The 15,343-nt window shown below is 38.7% G+C and overlaps 2 protein-coding genes across 4 annotated transcripts in view; both read right to left on the reverse strand.

Annotated features, from left to right (window-relative positions):
• Positions 1-1,850, reverse strand: part of vldlr (very low density lipoprotein receptor) — a 63,256-nt gene extending 61,406 nt beyond the window's left edge. The window contains exon 1 of the mRNA XM_004538510.5: positions 1,390-1,850. Within this exon, the coding sequence (XP_004538567.1) occupies positions 1,390-1,462 (73 nt within the window). The 5' untranslated portion in view covers positions 1,463-1,850. The remainder of the gene's footprint in view (positions 1-1,389) is intronic.
• A 10,959-nt stretch (positions 1,851-12,809) lies between these two features.
• The window catches only part of sh3bp2 (SH3-domain binding protein 2), an 86,791-nt gene continuing 84,257 nt past the window's right edge, over positions 12,810-15,343 (reverse strand). For all 3 annotated transcript variants that reach the window (XM_004538506.6, XM_004538504.6, XM_004538503.6), the window contains 4 exons: positions 15,212-15,267; positions 14,861-14,936; positions 14,448-14,507; positions 12,810-14,339 (listed from right to left, as the gene is read on the reverse strand). In XM_004538506.6, the coding sequence (XP_004538563.2) occupies positions 14,211-14,339; positions 14,448-14,507; positions 14,861-14,936; positions 15,212-15,267 (321 nt within the window). In that variant the 3' untranslated portion in view covers positions 12,810-14,210. The remainder of the gene's footprint in view (positions 14,340-14,447; positions 14,508-14,860; positions 14,937-15,211; positions 15,268-15,343) is intronic.

Consider the following 15,343-nt stretch of genomic DNA (forward strand, 5'->3'; position numbering starts at 1 on the left):
ATATAAATTCTAGAGGTCCCTCTACATCTACGCATCAATCTTTACATTGATACAGAGTTTAGATTAGAGGGGATCGATGTATGACTATGGTTCTGAAGTAATTAAATGCAGTTAAAAGCTCATTCTAATTAGCCCCTTGTCTGTATCCACATATGTAAAAGTATCCATATGATACAATGTTTAAAAAAAATATAACTTAGCAGGTGCATCACAGAATTTAAGTGAGGGGTTTGTGTGACATACAAATATTTCTCCCAAAAAAAGTTGCTCATATATTTGAGTGTATGCAGCCCAGTTGTGCTTAGTCCACCTCCACATGCCCATTTCTGAACCCGAAACAAACAAAAGCCCTGCAACTTTTTAACTTTTGATTGTTGCTATGCTCTGAACTTGTAACAGACACTCCGTGACATTTTCTGTTACTCTGCAGACCAGAGCGCTTTCTCCATTCCACAACCAATCATGAAAATCACCAACAGCTGCAACCCCAGTGCGCACAGCTCTACAAGTACCACCAGCTGCCAACGGCTCGAGCTTGGCCACTTTGCTCTTAATTGGGCCTTCACTGGGATCCCCTGCAGTACGTAATTTGCGCCCCCCCCCCCCCAAAAAAAAAAAAAAAAAAAAAATCCGTCAACTGCTGATACTCCTTTCCCGAAACTGCGGGGCTGCTTGCTACCCTTATTTGTGGCTTTTTCTCTCCGTGTTAACGCACTGTGTCCACGCTTTTCAGCCTACCCACCCCCTTTCCCCAGTCCGCTTCCACTTTATGAATAAATAAATAAATTACGAAGCTCGATGGGGGTGGAGATGACAGGAGAAAATCCCAACAGTCTAAGTAAAGGAGAAATCAGGACGACAAGGGTTTACAATTTGAATGGCTGCGGGTCTTCAGGGCTAAATTAAATGACCGTGGGGCTAATTGGGCATCAACGAGCAGCGTTGAACCCAACGAGCAGCGTTGAACCCAACGAGCAGCGTTGAACCCAACGAGCAGCGTTGAACCCAACGAGCAGCGTTGAACCCAACGAGCAGCGTTGAACCCAACGAGCAGCGTTGAACCCAACGGGGCCACCCCCCTCCCTGTAGTTTCCAATAATTAATAGAGCTAAAATAATGCAGACTCAGATTCATTTAAAGCACGTATTTCTCATTTTGTCCCCTTAAGAAAGACGCAGTTTGAGAGCTTTCCTCGATTAGAAGCGGCAGGGGTTGAGTGGCCCCAAGGTGCAGCCAAGCACGGGCTTTTCTTCAAGGAGCAGCCAAGACAGGTGTGCAGCTCCGTTTAAGGTTAGCTAACCTCACCGCACAGGGTGCGCGTTTCGCCGGTACGGTGACTCCAAATGCACACACACGCACACACAAAAGAAATGGTGGCTCGGGACTTACCGTGAACGTTAACGAAGCGTTGGAGACATATTAGCATCGGCAGCAGAAGGATCCCCTGTGTGGACGTGACCATCTCTGGCAGTGCGAAAAAAAAAAAAAAAAACCGTGCGGCTGCTAGCTGGGCTACCTCAACACTGCCCGTCTTCCCTGTCGCGCGCTGGCCTGCTTTGCTCTCTGATTTTGCCGGTTCACACGCAAGCCACACATGCGCACACAAAGAATGAGTAGAGCAGAAGGGCCGCTTTTGCCTGCCGACGCCACACAGACCTGAGTCCGGCCGAGGGGAGAGGAGCGCTGAGAATAAGACACGGAGGGGTTCGCCGCGCACACCACGCGTCTTCTGATCTCCTTCTACAACCACGAGCCCGCACGGCTCCCGTCCTGTCCTATCAAGGCTAAATCCATTTCCCCAAATTGACGGTAACGAGCGGAGACCGGTCAGGTCGTTAGGTATTGGTGCCACAGCTGAGGAGGATTTTTTTTTTCCTCCTTCAATACGTCTTCGGCACACGTTAACCCTTCGCTATCCGCATGAAGTAATAAAACAATAAAGCACATTTTATATGGCAGGAAACACTTCAAAGAAACTGGTAACTGTGTATCATAACACAGCAGTTCTATCTTAAATCAAAGATAAATTAAGACACAGTTGGCTTCTTCAATATCCATTATGAATATATTTTTGCATATACTTCAAACATAAGGGCAGTAACTATGACTGCGATACTTATATACAGCAAACGTGCTGTATATAAGCTTTGTTTTCACACCTAAAGAGGTAAAATTATTATTGTTCTTATTATTAATGGTAAGTGAAATCTGTGAAACAGCATAATCAAAATTGCACATCCTCATTGGTGTGACATGGCATAGGTGGGTGGGGCTAGCATCAAACATGAAGAAACTATAGGCTGAGATGTCATCAGCCTGAGTAGTGTCTGTCATGTGGCTGTATCAAAGATAAAGGGCAAATAACTTATGGAAACACGAGTTTGATCTACTCCTTCAAGAAAAGCAGTAAAAATAAATAAATAAATAAAATTAATGTGAGGTTATGATGTGTCTGTTTATGAATCTAGTTCTCATTTACATTGATTTTAGAAGATTGGGCATGTGTTAAATGGTCTTATACTAGAATAGAATATGTTATGTTTATGTTCTGTATTCTCTAGATCAGGGATGTCAAACTGTAGGGCACATACTTTTATCTTTAATGGACTACAACAATGGAGCTCCACTTCATCATTAAGAAAATCTATTAAAAAATTTAGGTCTCGTTTTCCAAAGCCATCCAGGGGAGCCAGATTACTGTCTTTGTTGAGACAATTCCTTCCCTTGTGCCTTATGTTTGACACTCCTGGTCCAGATTACTGGCTCCAATATGTTGCACAGACTCTAAATCAACAAGTTAATGTTCATGCGCCAGCTGAATTCTGTGAGCAAGATATTGCTAATTCCACACCACGCCTTGCTAATTTGGAGGATGGGTGATCACAAGTAGTGCATCTGTTTTTTCTTTTTCTTTTTATCCAGCCGTCCATCCTCTCCCACGTCACATGGCCAGCAGTCTAAGCAGAAATTCCCAGACCTCCTTCTCCTCAGCCACCACCTCCAGCTCTTCTGGTGGGACCCTGAGGCGTTTACAACAAATCACATAATCTCTTATGTCTCAAGAGACATAATCTCCTGAGTGTTAGATAGACCTAACACTCAGACAAGGCCAAAATGCATAGGAAGTTTTCGGGAAGCATCATTATAGGATCTGCTGAACCCTACCATCTTTATTAGTCCACTAAAATCAGGTGGTTGTAGCTAATGTAGTAATGCATTTGAAATCCTTTGCCTTCACCAGTGAGGGTGGCAACACTTTCCAGCTCACTCCACTGAAAAAGGAGTTGTTGGGATCATGAGGAAAGCAGCTTTATACTATTAATACTATTATAGATTCATTTTTAAACCTTCAACAATGTCAAAGTACAAGGATAAAACAAATTCTGCTATACATGTCCTAAACCTAGACAAAAATGTGTCTTGTGTTGGGCTATTTTTTGTGTCCTGTTTTCCATTTTCAGTCTGATTTCATTAAGCTACCTATCCTTTGGATTACTGATAGGGTTATAATACACCTTTTTAGTGGAAAAGTCACAGCGCTCAGTTAAAGAAGCAATGGAAGATTTTTTCAGCTACCAACCCCCACGCGCCGCTGTTGTTTCTCAGTTTAATAGTGCACTTGCACTGCAAAACAAACACAAAAGATCATAAAAGGACTCCAAAGACACATAAAAGGCTCTAATCGTCTGATAGACTTAAAATAATGACAAAGAGACAAAAAAGAAAAGCAAAACAACTCCTCCCTAAAAATCTAAATGATTACATTAAGTAACTATAAACGCAGATAAAAGAAGCAATACAACTAATGACTGCAGTATATTACTTTCAGTCTATACCTTCACAGACATATTTCAGTCTATATATTATCCTGATTAGAAGAAGAAAAAAAGACCTGGGCGATTTTTTTAAATGTATTGATAGGTTCACAAAACAGCAGCCTTGTATTGTGTTCAATATATTTTTCGACTTTATTACCAGTGCAATGAAGTCTGCGGGATATACTCGTGTCCTTTCAGTAAGAAATCACTGCACCATTTGTTTAACAGCGGCCCCTGTGGCCACATGTGGTAATTACAGAACAATGGCGCAAAAAACAAAAAATCCCAGTATTTCTTTTCAGGACTCTAGCTCTTCCTTGACTATTTTCAAAGAGGAAATAAGGCTTTATCTATAAAACGTGATACATTTGAAGATTATATAAGTACTGAATCCAAATACCCAAATAAGAAAAGCAGGAGTTATCCCATTTACACATTTTTATATGTGGAATGCCTGGAGATCAAATGTGTTATCATTTCAGCACAGAAAGACTGAAATCACCTAGCACCTCAAGAGCACCATGTGTTGGTTTCACTGCCAGTCATTTTGTAAGAGCATATGTTTCACTTTCCAAATACTGAATAACAAATTTCTGAGCCAAATTCAGCTGTAGGTTTTTTTCCTCTCTTAGTCTGATACTATTTCTCCCCCATTTTGATCACCAGGCCTTTGGGATTTCCACAGGGCTGCGTGGTGCCAGGTTTTATAAACTCTCAGAGTTCTTATCACAGGATTGAACCTCATTCTTAGTGATGGCTTTTGGCTGCTGATACACCCCTAGGCTCACTCTGTCCCAGATTTTCACGTCCCCTAAACACACACACACACACACACACACACACACACACACACACACACACACACACACACACACACACACACACACATACAGAAACCACTGTATAATTCTGTAACAGGAAGTGCTTCTCTCTGATTGTGTCTTTCTTGTATTGTCGTGTTCAGAATTTTTGGAAGGAATCTCAGGAGAAAGGTTTGTCTTTTAAAAAGGATTTACTTTGCTTTTGGCAGTTGAAATTACAAGTTTACACAATGCTGTGGACCTCTACATGAACCAACAGCATGTAGCACAAAAAGGATGACCCTCAAGTGTACAACATTATATAGTGAGACAAAAACATAGATTATAGCGGCTATCTTCCTCCCGCACAGACGTGGCAGTCTTGGTGTCTGCTCCGAAGCATCCTCTTATTTCCGTGACTTCGTCTGGTATCTGCTTCCTCGTCTGTAAGAGACAGAAAAGCAAAACACCTCTCTGCCTAGCCTTGATAATCTAATGTTATTATCCATTGTTCTTCTAGTGATTCAAAGTTGGTTTAGAATATCATGTTCGGGACTCTCTGACCTAGAGAATTATTCTAGTCACAATCTATGTGTGTAAGCATGTTTGCAGTTACCCCTCTGCACTCTAAGCCCTTTAATACAATATATCAGTCCGGACAGTCACGCCGAACGAAGCTTATGACCTTCAGAAGACTGAGTGCCAACTTATTATGAGCACATTTGCAGTATATGTATGAAAATGATTATAACCACTTATTTTGGTAAAAGAAATCAAACATTTTCAATCCCAACAGCAGTCATCTCCAAACATCCACAGACTGATTACAGATCTAAAGGTTTAGAAATCTAGTCTGGTATGAGATACAACCTTCGAAGTAGTATTTTCCACTTGTACAAAATGCTCAGAATTTATTTGCCAGCTTGATGCATATTTCTTAAAATGAATCATTTTGAATGCTTATCAGACACAATAGCATTTCACAACAGTTTACAATACTGCACAATACAATTTCACAACTCAGGATACAATGATCATCTTTCTTTTACTCTGCTTAGTGGTGATTGGCAGGTTAGTTATAAAAAAAAGCCCATTGCTATTGATCTTAATCTGCTGTAATGCCTGTTTCTATCTATTTGATTTACCAGCTAGTGCAACTGTAGATAATTTTGCAGAAGACAATGGAAGGTGCACACCGGTATTTCTACTGTGTCAACATAATAGCCGCAGTGAAATGAATGTGATTGTTTCTTGTGCAACCCTAACTTTAAAGGAGTATTATGACATTTTGGAAATGCACCAGAGTTGCATCTGTGCACCAAATAATATGTAAAAAAAAAAAAAAAGGTTTTAGAGGGATTTACATGTTTCCAATCTTGGAGATTGATTTCCTGGAGAGGAAACCTCACAGTGACAGCAGGTTTTCTTTCACAAGAATAATCTTTATAATATTGTCTTAAATTACCCTCTATTTCTCTTACTTAAAGTATGTATTAAACTGAGATTACACACAGTTATTTATGTGTTATCGTCATCCGTTCCCTACCTGAGTAATGTTGCTGACCATGTCCATACCTTTATGACCACAGTGTGCCCATTCTCTGATGGTTGCTTCCAGCAGGATAACACACCATGTCGCAAAAGCTGGTTTCTTGAACATGAGTTCACTGTACTCAAATGGCCTCCTCAGTCACCATATTTCAATCCAATAGCGCACTTTTGGGATGTGGCAGAACCAGAGATCCACATCATGAATGTGACAAATCTGCAGTAACTGCGTGATGCTGTCATATCGAAATAAACCAAAATATCTGAGGAATGCTTCTAGCATCTTGTTGAATCTATGCCATGAATAATTAAGGGAGTCCTGAAAGCAAAATGAGGTCCAAATCAAATCCATGATGAGGATATGTCTGTGTCAAGCATCAGATAGCTTAGTAAGCTAAAATCACTTCCTGGTGACCAAAAGAAATCAGTACACTCCAGCCATTTATCCTGTGTAAAAAACCCCGCAGGTGAAAAAAATATGTCAGCATCAGTAAGATAACAAATGCTTTCTTTAGCCCATATTTATAGGATATAATCAGTAGTGTCAGATGGAAAGATTGGCTGCATATTCTGAAATAAAACTGAGTTGTACTATGTACTATATTTTTTTTTTAAAAATGTGTTATCCTAAGAATCCCATTTCACAAGAAAGTCTGGCCCAACTAACTAAACAATCTTCTAAATATCTCTAACCATGCATATAAACCAGTGTACATGGACAGATGCACGAGGAACTGTTAGACATTAACCATAGACGTATTTATTTTATTCTAATAGTGACTGTAATCATAACTGCCTGAAAGTGAACAGATAACTTACTGATGTCGTCGTGATTTTGGCATTAGTCACACTTTCATGTTGAAAATGAGCCATGCAGTGAACAAAGTACACACACAAGCAACAGGATGTGACCTCATCTCCATGTTTGAAGAATCCAAACATGTAAGATGGGTGTTTTACAAGTCGGTGGTTGCTGGAGTACTTTTCTATGCTGTGGTGTGCTGGGGGAGCAGCACAGCAAAGAAGGACTCATCCAGGCTGGAGAAACTGATCAGGAGGGCTAGCTCTGTGGTCGGCATGAAGCTGGACACTCTGGTGACAGTGGCAGAGAAAAGGACATTAAAGAAACTGATGGACATTATGGACAATGCTGGGCATCCTCTGCACACGGCCATTAACAACCAGAAGAGTCTGTTCAGTGACAGGTTGCTTCTCCCAAAGACAAGAACTAACAGACTTAAAAACTCCTTTGTCCCACACGCCATCAGACTGTTTAACTCCTCTCTGGAGGGGAGAGGGAGGAGAAACAGGAGGACAAAGGAGGGGGGAACAACTAAGCTGTAGTGCCTCTTCACCTCACTGTGCAATACCTTTTGTGCAATACTTTTGTAAATAGTCAACAGTGCAATAGACTCAATACTTGAAATGTGCAATTCACTTGTATTTTTATTTTTATTCCTATTTATTCTATTTATCCCCTTCGTATATTTTATTTATATTGTCTCTGTATTTATATATATGTGTGTGTGTATAACTCTGTAACTTCTGTCGGTGCTGTGCTTTTTTGGAAATCGAATTTCTCAGAGGAACCCACCCGAGGGATTAATAAAGTTCTATCTTATCTTATCTTATCTTATCTTATCTTATCTTAATATTTACACTTGTGTACATATATAGAAGTGCGTACCGATTTCATATCTGACATGTTATTGTTGGTTTTCACATTTTTATCCTTTTTTTTCACAGAAAGGTTTGAGATTAATAGGTTAGTACGATAATTTGAGTTTAAAATAAAAGTCTCAGTGCTAAAGTCTAAAGTATATTTGACATTTGATATTTAAAGATAGATTTGGACTTTATTAACTTACTAAAAGATCAATTTTCTAGGGCAAAAATGTTAAAGGAGTTTTCTTAACTCTTCTGAAACAGGAATATATTAGCACTCAAAACATGCAGTAACATGAACATGTAACTTTCATTTTACTGCATGTTTGGACATAAAATCTTTTCATGGCAGGAAAAAAGGGGGATGTTCATCTGACAATGAGGATGTGAACTTGGTGAGAGCGAGAGTGAGGAGGAGTGGATCTCAAAATGATGTTTGAGGAGCACTTACAGTAGGAGGTCAGGAGTCAATTAAGGGTCACTGTTGTGTGCCTGAATGTCTCACTGGATGATTATGACTGACTAGAAGACCCCAAACTCTGTTTCACATTCATCAGCATCTGTTCCCCACAGAACAGTTATCAAACACACAAAAACATATCCAATCAATTACACAAGCAGACTAGCTCATGCATACATGCATACCCTTGGAATTTGATGATGTAAATATTAAAAGGCACTTCTAGGCTCCCTAAAAGTAGGATGAATTATTTTTTTCTTCAAAAAAATGAAAGTCATGCCGTAGAGAGTTGGATGACTCTTTTTATTTTCAGTGTGCTGTAAGTGTGATACAGATTCTCTACCGGAGAAATATGTTTTATACATGTAACCTGCTGACAACAACATCTGAGGTGTCTGCAGGAACATGGAAGGCCCCAGTCCACGAAATCTTTAACGCACACCTCCAAAACCCAAATCCAAAAACTCAAGCTTCAGTTGAAAAAATACATTTACCCAGTGAAATAATGCAGCCTGCATTAAACATAGGTAAGTCCTAAAAATATTTTTAATGCACAAAATATTAGCAGGTAACGAGCTGACATTAGGAGCCTTTTAAACTCATTAACTGTAAGCCAGAAATCTGATCGATAGGTGATCAAATACTTATTACCTTCATGAAAATGCAAATTCATATATAAGTTTTTTGAAATGCTTTTTTGGGGACTTTTTTGTTATTGTTCTGCCTCTCACTGTTCAAATAAACCTACCACTGAAATTATAGACTGATCATTTCCTTGTTAGTGGGAAAAATTACAAAGTCTGCAGGGGTTCAAATCATTTTTCCATGACTGTTTCTGGTGTGTTAGCAGGGTAGTGATGAAGGCTGTCAAATTTGATCATAAGACAAATTATGGCTAAACTGCTCACATGTGGGGCATCAGTCCCTGTTACTTAGTTTGTCATTTATTTCATTTGAGCATTAAAAAGCAGGAAAGAAATTAGGAATTTTATATAGACTCCTTGAGCAACATGGCAGCTACAAAGAGATATCTGACTTCAACTCATATCCTTTCAGAGCCTGGTTCTGCTAGAGGTTTCTTCCTGTTTAAATTGTGTTTTTCCTTCCCACTGTCACCAAGTGCTTATGCAAAATTTTTTACCTTTTATTTTTGGAGTTTTCCCTCTTTTGTTTTAGGGTTTTTGCCCTACAATATAAAGGGGCAACTGTTTTTGTGATTTAATACAATATACTCATGTTTTCCCACGGCAAAATTAACTGCCAAACCTGAATCTATACAGTAAATGACTGGATTTTTTCATTTAAGTCATTTTATTGATAAATTAACATCTAAAAACGTTAGTACATCAGTTTCAGTCTTAGAATTTTTCTGGATTATGTCGCTTTTTTGCCTTTTTTGGATATGTCTGCTTTCCTGGAGTGCGAGTTAAAGCAGGAGCACAAAGAGAAATGTGAAGTGACAGAACAGCTTTGGTTACACAGAAGAAATTTAAAAAAAAAAGTTAGGCAGCTTCACACACTTTTTCAAACCCGAGCCCAGGAGGCTTTTATTTTTTACATTTTAATCTCATCATGTAAAAAATATGACCCTGTTCTGTTTGTTCAAATCCAGCAGAGAAATTGCATTTCTTAACCAGAGCGATACACACAGCCTACAGATATCAGTGCTTCCTCAGACCAAATAGCTTTATCCTCATCTCCCCAGGAAGCTGTGAGAGCTCACCACTGGCTGAAAGCAGATATTTAATCATGGTCAGATCTGGGCCAGGTTTCTGAAGATGTTTGTTACCAAAGGGGGAACGTCTTTATCTCTGTGAGAAAGCAAAAAGCTGCAGACTCTCTTTAGGATTTAGATTTTCTCTACCAAGCCTTCCGAGAAAGAGGTAGAGAAGAGAAAGGGAGTTTGTGCTGTGATCTAATGGCACACCGTAATGACTGATCTCATCACTATAAGCTAAATATATAAACCAAAGATCTGGAAACTGAAAATCTCGACAAAGGATAGGAAATCAGAGGGGTGTGCAGGCTCAGAAAGTGAATACAAGCCTCAGATTAACACAATATAACTGGTTAATGTGTATCGTGTAACATTTGTAACTCGTGCCATATAATAAAAATATACCAAACGTATGAGCTTAACGCAAAGAAGCCAAAGGAACGCTGTGTCACTGTGTTTGGCAGTGTACACAGCGCTGCATGGAAGAATGTCAAAAGAAGATCTTCTCTACCTGGGTTGTATCCAGAAGTCATTTAAATAAAAGGAATAAACATTATCTTTCTTATCAAATCGTTTAGTGTTGATGTTTGCCTTTTGGGTTTTTTGTTGCTGTTGTTGAAAGATTACTTTTTTCATGTGCCTGAATTTGGTTTTACTTTGAGATTTTGTTTCCGTCCTCTGTGATTATCTAGCCTGCCCTCATCACCTGTGAGCTAAATTGCTCTGATTTTTCTTTAATCTTTAATGAAGTGCTCTTTTATTGTTCTGAGAATTTATGTGAATTTGTGTATTCACTTTTCTTTGCTTGTAGCATTTGCTGAATGGCTGTAAAGAAAGGCTGTCATCGTGGGTCACCTGCAGATTAATATGTCAGGGTTTTTTTTGTTGTTGCCTGTGCTAAACCCAAGGTGGAAATCTGCAAGTCATCATATAGTCACAAGCTGCACAAGGTTTTGTGGTATACGATGAAAAGTACCTCACATAAAGGGAAATGCAGCTACACTGAAGATGACAAACTTGTGATAGGTGTGTGAAGAGACAGAAGGTGATTCTCTAAGGAGAGTTTTTCCAGTGTTTTTGTCAGTTAATTGGGGATCTCACAAGAAATTTGTAATTAAAAAAGAGATGTACCAGCTGATAGATGCTTCCCCACTAAACCCAAATGATTACCACATGTAACGGAAACAGAAAAAACAGTTTGTTAACAGTTTATAAAGGTTATCGTGATTAATAAAATGAGAATATATGAGAAAAAAGAGACTGCATTCAAATAAAATCTGAATGCATATTCATATATGTATATACAGTATGTAAAGACTGATTCACATCTCAGGAAAACAAACCAAAGCACACAGCCAGGACAAGTCACTCCTTGCCCTTGAAAAATCCAGCGAAAGCCCAGCCTTACACCTCATTTTATATCTGTGGTGAGGCCTGAAGACAGCAGTTCAAAGAGGCTTCCCATTCAATCTAACAGAGCTTGAAAGGATCTGTGAAAAGGGATGAAAAAAACTGCCTGAATCCACATGTGTGAGACCTTCACGTGGTCAGGATGACCAAAAGCTATATGTGCTGCCAAACAGTTCTGTTTGAAAGTTTAGTATTTTTTATCTACAGTGTAGATAAGAAATACTTGTTTTATCCATGTAAGGCAGGGGTGTCAAACATAAGGCCTGGATGCAGGAACCATGGCTCAATCCACCCTGTCTGATTGCTTTGGAGAATGTAAAAACTGTCCAGAAAAACTATTTATTTATTTATTTTGGTCAATTTTACAATATTGTCAAATGTAAGCCCAAATAGCTGTGCTGGCAGGTTTCTTTAGATCCTTTCCCAAAGTCAAGAGTGCTTGAAAACTTTATTTAAAAGCCATAAAAATCACAGTTTGTTGGTTATCCAGTTGCTACCCAGTCATATGCAAAGTGTTAAGGCCAATGTGTGACCCACCTGTCACTGAGACAAAAACCTCAATACAGAGCAGTAAATTTAGGCCAGACAAATGACAAATATCAAAAACTAACCAACCCCAGTTACCATTTTAATTCACTTTTTTCTCTATATATAAATAAATGAATTGCTGTTATTATTGAGGCCCACCTGCAGTACTTTTGTAGTCCACTAGGGGCCCCCAGGCCACACTTTGGGAACCACTGCTTTAGATTAACGAAACATTTCAGTATAACATAGAGACATGAGACATATTGTCGAAACTGCACTTCACTTTCTTAAGACATCTCAGGGATTTGTATGTAGTTAAACATCTTTACAGTGAAACAAACGGGGACGATTTGGCAGTATCTTTTTAAAGGTTATTAGGCAACGGTTCATACTGACTAACAATCAAATTGGACTGTACCTAGTGACTTTCACACCGTTGATATAAAGTCTTAACAAAGGGGTCTGAATGCTTCCTGAAGCAACTATATGATCTAAACAGATAAATTCAAGCCAATTACATGGCAACAAGCCAATGGAAGACAACCTGCTGAAGTTCACACCGAGCATCAGGATGGGGAAGAGAGGAGATTTAAGTCACTTTAAATGTGACATGGCTGAGTGGTTTGAGAAAATGAGAAACTGCTGATGTACTGGGAGTGTTCCAGTATATAAGGTTGACCTCCCCAGTCACCAGATCTCAGATCAGTAGAGCACCTTTGGCATGTGATAGAATGGGAGAATCAGACAGTTCAGTTAATAAAGCAAGTGAGTGTATTTGAGAACAGCTGGATAAACTACTAGTGATGTATTCAGGATCTAACCACTGTTGCTGTGTGTTATGAACGAGACACTCCAAGTTTTCTTTTATAATAATCTCTAATAATATATTTAAGTAAAAAAACAGAATATTTACAGTTTAGATACACTTTTTTTTTTACAAATTATAATAACATTTACATATAAATATAAAGGAACATTTTATAGTGCTGTACAAACAGAACACACAAATACACAAAAAAGTCAATTACATCAGTTTGTTTTTGTAAATAAATGAGTTTTTTTTTATCGACAGTGTCGTATGTCGTTTTTCATTTCTGAAAGAAGAAACAAGAAAACATTTCTACTTTTTCTAATGTTAATTCAGTTCTCACGGATAAGCATACATCGCAGCCACTAGTTTTGGACGTTGCACCCAGAGGAAAAAGTTTGCCTGCAAATGGCACAAAGATGAAGCTGATAGTTTGCTATGATTTTGACATTTGAGCATCAGTTAGCTGCATCTGGTTGGGACGACACATTTGGGACAAAGTGGACAGATGGGAGTCTTTTTGAAGATAAAGGACAGCAAGCCTGTCCCAGTATCCACGTTTACACCTCAGTACCTCCAGGTAGTCAGAAATCTATTCAAACCAATCAAGTTATCAGCATTAAAGGAACTGAATGTTTACTTTTGGACCAACTTTAAGAACGACTGAATATCATTTAAATCTGAAGAATTGTTTCCATCATCATCGTTTTTAGTCTCACAAATTAAATTATGTTAATCTTTATGAGATCGATACTAATATGTATATCTGATGATGTGTTCTGGTTGGTATGAGGAGCACAGATGGTCACTGAGAATCATAAGAATGTATTTGTAAAATTAAACTTAATTAATTATATGTAATAATTATCTGAATTACTTTTTTAATACTATTCAACTTCTGTGCTGGCATCATTAAAGTTCTTCTTGCTCTCATCCATTTAAGCTCAATATTAAAGCTATACTTTATATCATTTTCAAAACTTGTAAACCATCCATCCATTTCCCTTTATCTATGCGCTGGAGTGCTGGAGCCTATCCCAGCTGTCACAGGGCATGAGGGAGAGGACAATCTAGGCAGTTTGTTAGACCATTGCTAGGCCAACGCAGAAACATCAATGTTTTTTAATGCTAGCATTTGGTGTCACAGCGCCCCTTTGTGGCCAAAACACATCACAACCATTGCTCACTTTACATGAAACATCAGGAATTTGCAGCAGATTTCTGATTTCCTTTTACAGATGCTTGATCCCTTAGAGAGTTTGGTAGATTTTCTTTTAGAAAGTTTTCCATGATGGAAATATCTCACTGAGTGTAGATTTGTCAAGGTGAGAGTCTAGTTTGTATAGTTTTCTCCATGTTTAAGGTGCAGTCCAGTGCACAGTCTTCTGCACTGATTTCAGCTGCTTTGGTGTCCTCTGGTTTCAGTTACAGTTCAGTAAGCCGCCTGTGAAAGTGCTCACGTCTTTGTGTAGGGCTTCTGGAGACACAGTGAGCCGTGGTGAGGAAGAGGTCGGTAGTGGTAGTGTTCGATCAGTGTAGACAGATTGGGGAAGGTCAAATCAGCTTCCAGAAATATACAGTCACCCTGCCAAAACACCCAACAGGAAGCTTTATTAGTCTGACCTGTAACTTACTTACAAAACATAATAGGCACTTATACCATACAGCTAAAATACAACAGCAGGTTTCTTACCTCTTCAAACAGTCTGTAGTTTCTGGCTTTGCCTATACTGATGTCCCACACCACCAGCACCTGGATAACACACCAAAAATGATTTTATTTAGGCCTAAATATCAGAAGCTCTTCTATTATTATTAAAATAATACTGTCTACCCACAAACTGTAAAAAATAAAAATGAAGTATTCAGAAAATGGACACATTTATTGATTAGATCATATTGACTGTTACTGTTTACAATTATTATTAAACCTTTTACAGCAGCGAGATAGATTTTTCAGCCCAGAATGACAAAAGATATTTCATATATGGCAATCATAATCATTAGCTTTCAGAGCTTCAGAGTTACTTAATGTTAAGTATCTATCAGTAACACAAATTTCCATTATGCTGTACTGGAAACTATTTTTTTAAAATTTATTTTTACCTTTGTTGTTTTGGTTCCTGATTTTCTGATGGCGTACAGTCCATCTTGTGGAGGAGTTGGACTCTCTTTGAATAACCTACAAACAGAAAAATGATCACCGGTTATGAGTTATCAGAGGAAAACATAAAGCAACTGCCCCATGTTAAAAGTCACTTTAAATTTAGCACTTAAATAAGTAGTAGTAGTTCAGTTAAAACTGAAGTGAGGCTCATAGAAAGAAAAACACACGCAGAAAGAAATGCACTGTTTTGCCACTACAGGGCAGAAAAAACAAAAAGCAGCACTGCTTAGTTTACTGAAGAACCGTTTCAGCTTCCAGCTAAATGTAAAAACTAAAGGTGAGATACGTACTTTTCTACGAAGCTGGTTTCATTCGAATCAATGAACACAGAGTCTGGCAGCTGGACCTGCAGATACAGAAACAACTGATTAAACTCAATTCATTACTGATACTAGGCTCTCACGAGGCTGAGATCTCTGCTC

The sequence above is a fragment of the Maylandia zebra genome, linkage group LG7 (assembly GCF_041146795.1).
Source record: "Maylandia zebra isolate NMK-2024a linkage group LG7, Mzebra_GT3a, whole genome shotgun sequence".
Classification (NCBI taxonomy): Eukaryota; Metazoa; Chordata; class Actinopteri; order Cichliformes; family Cichlidae; genus Maylandia; species Maylandia zebra.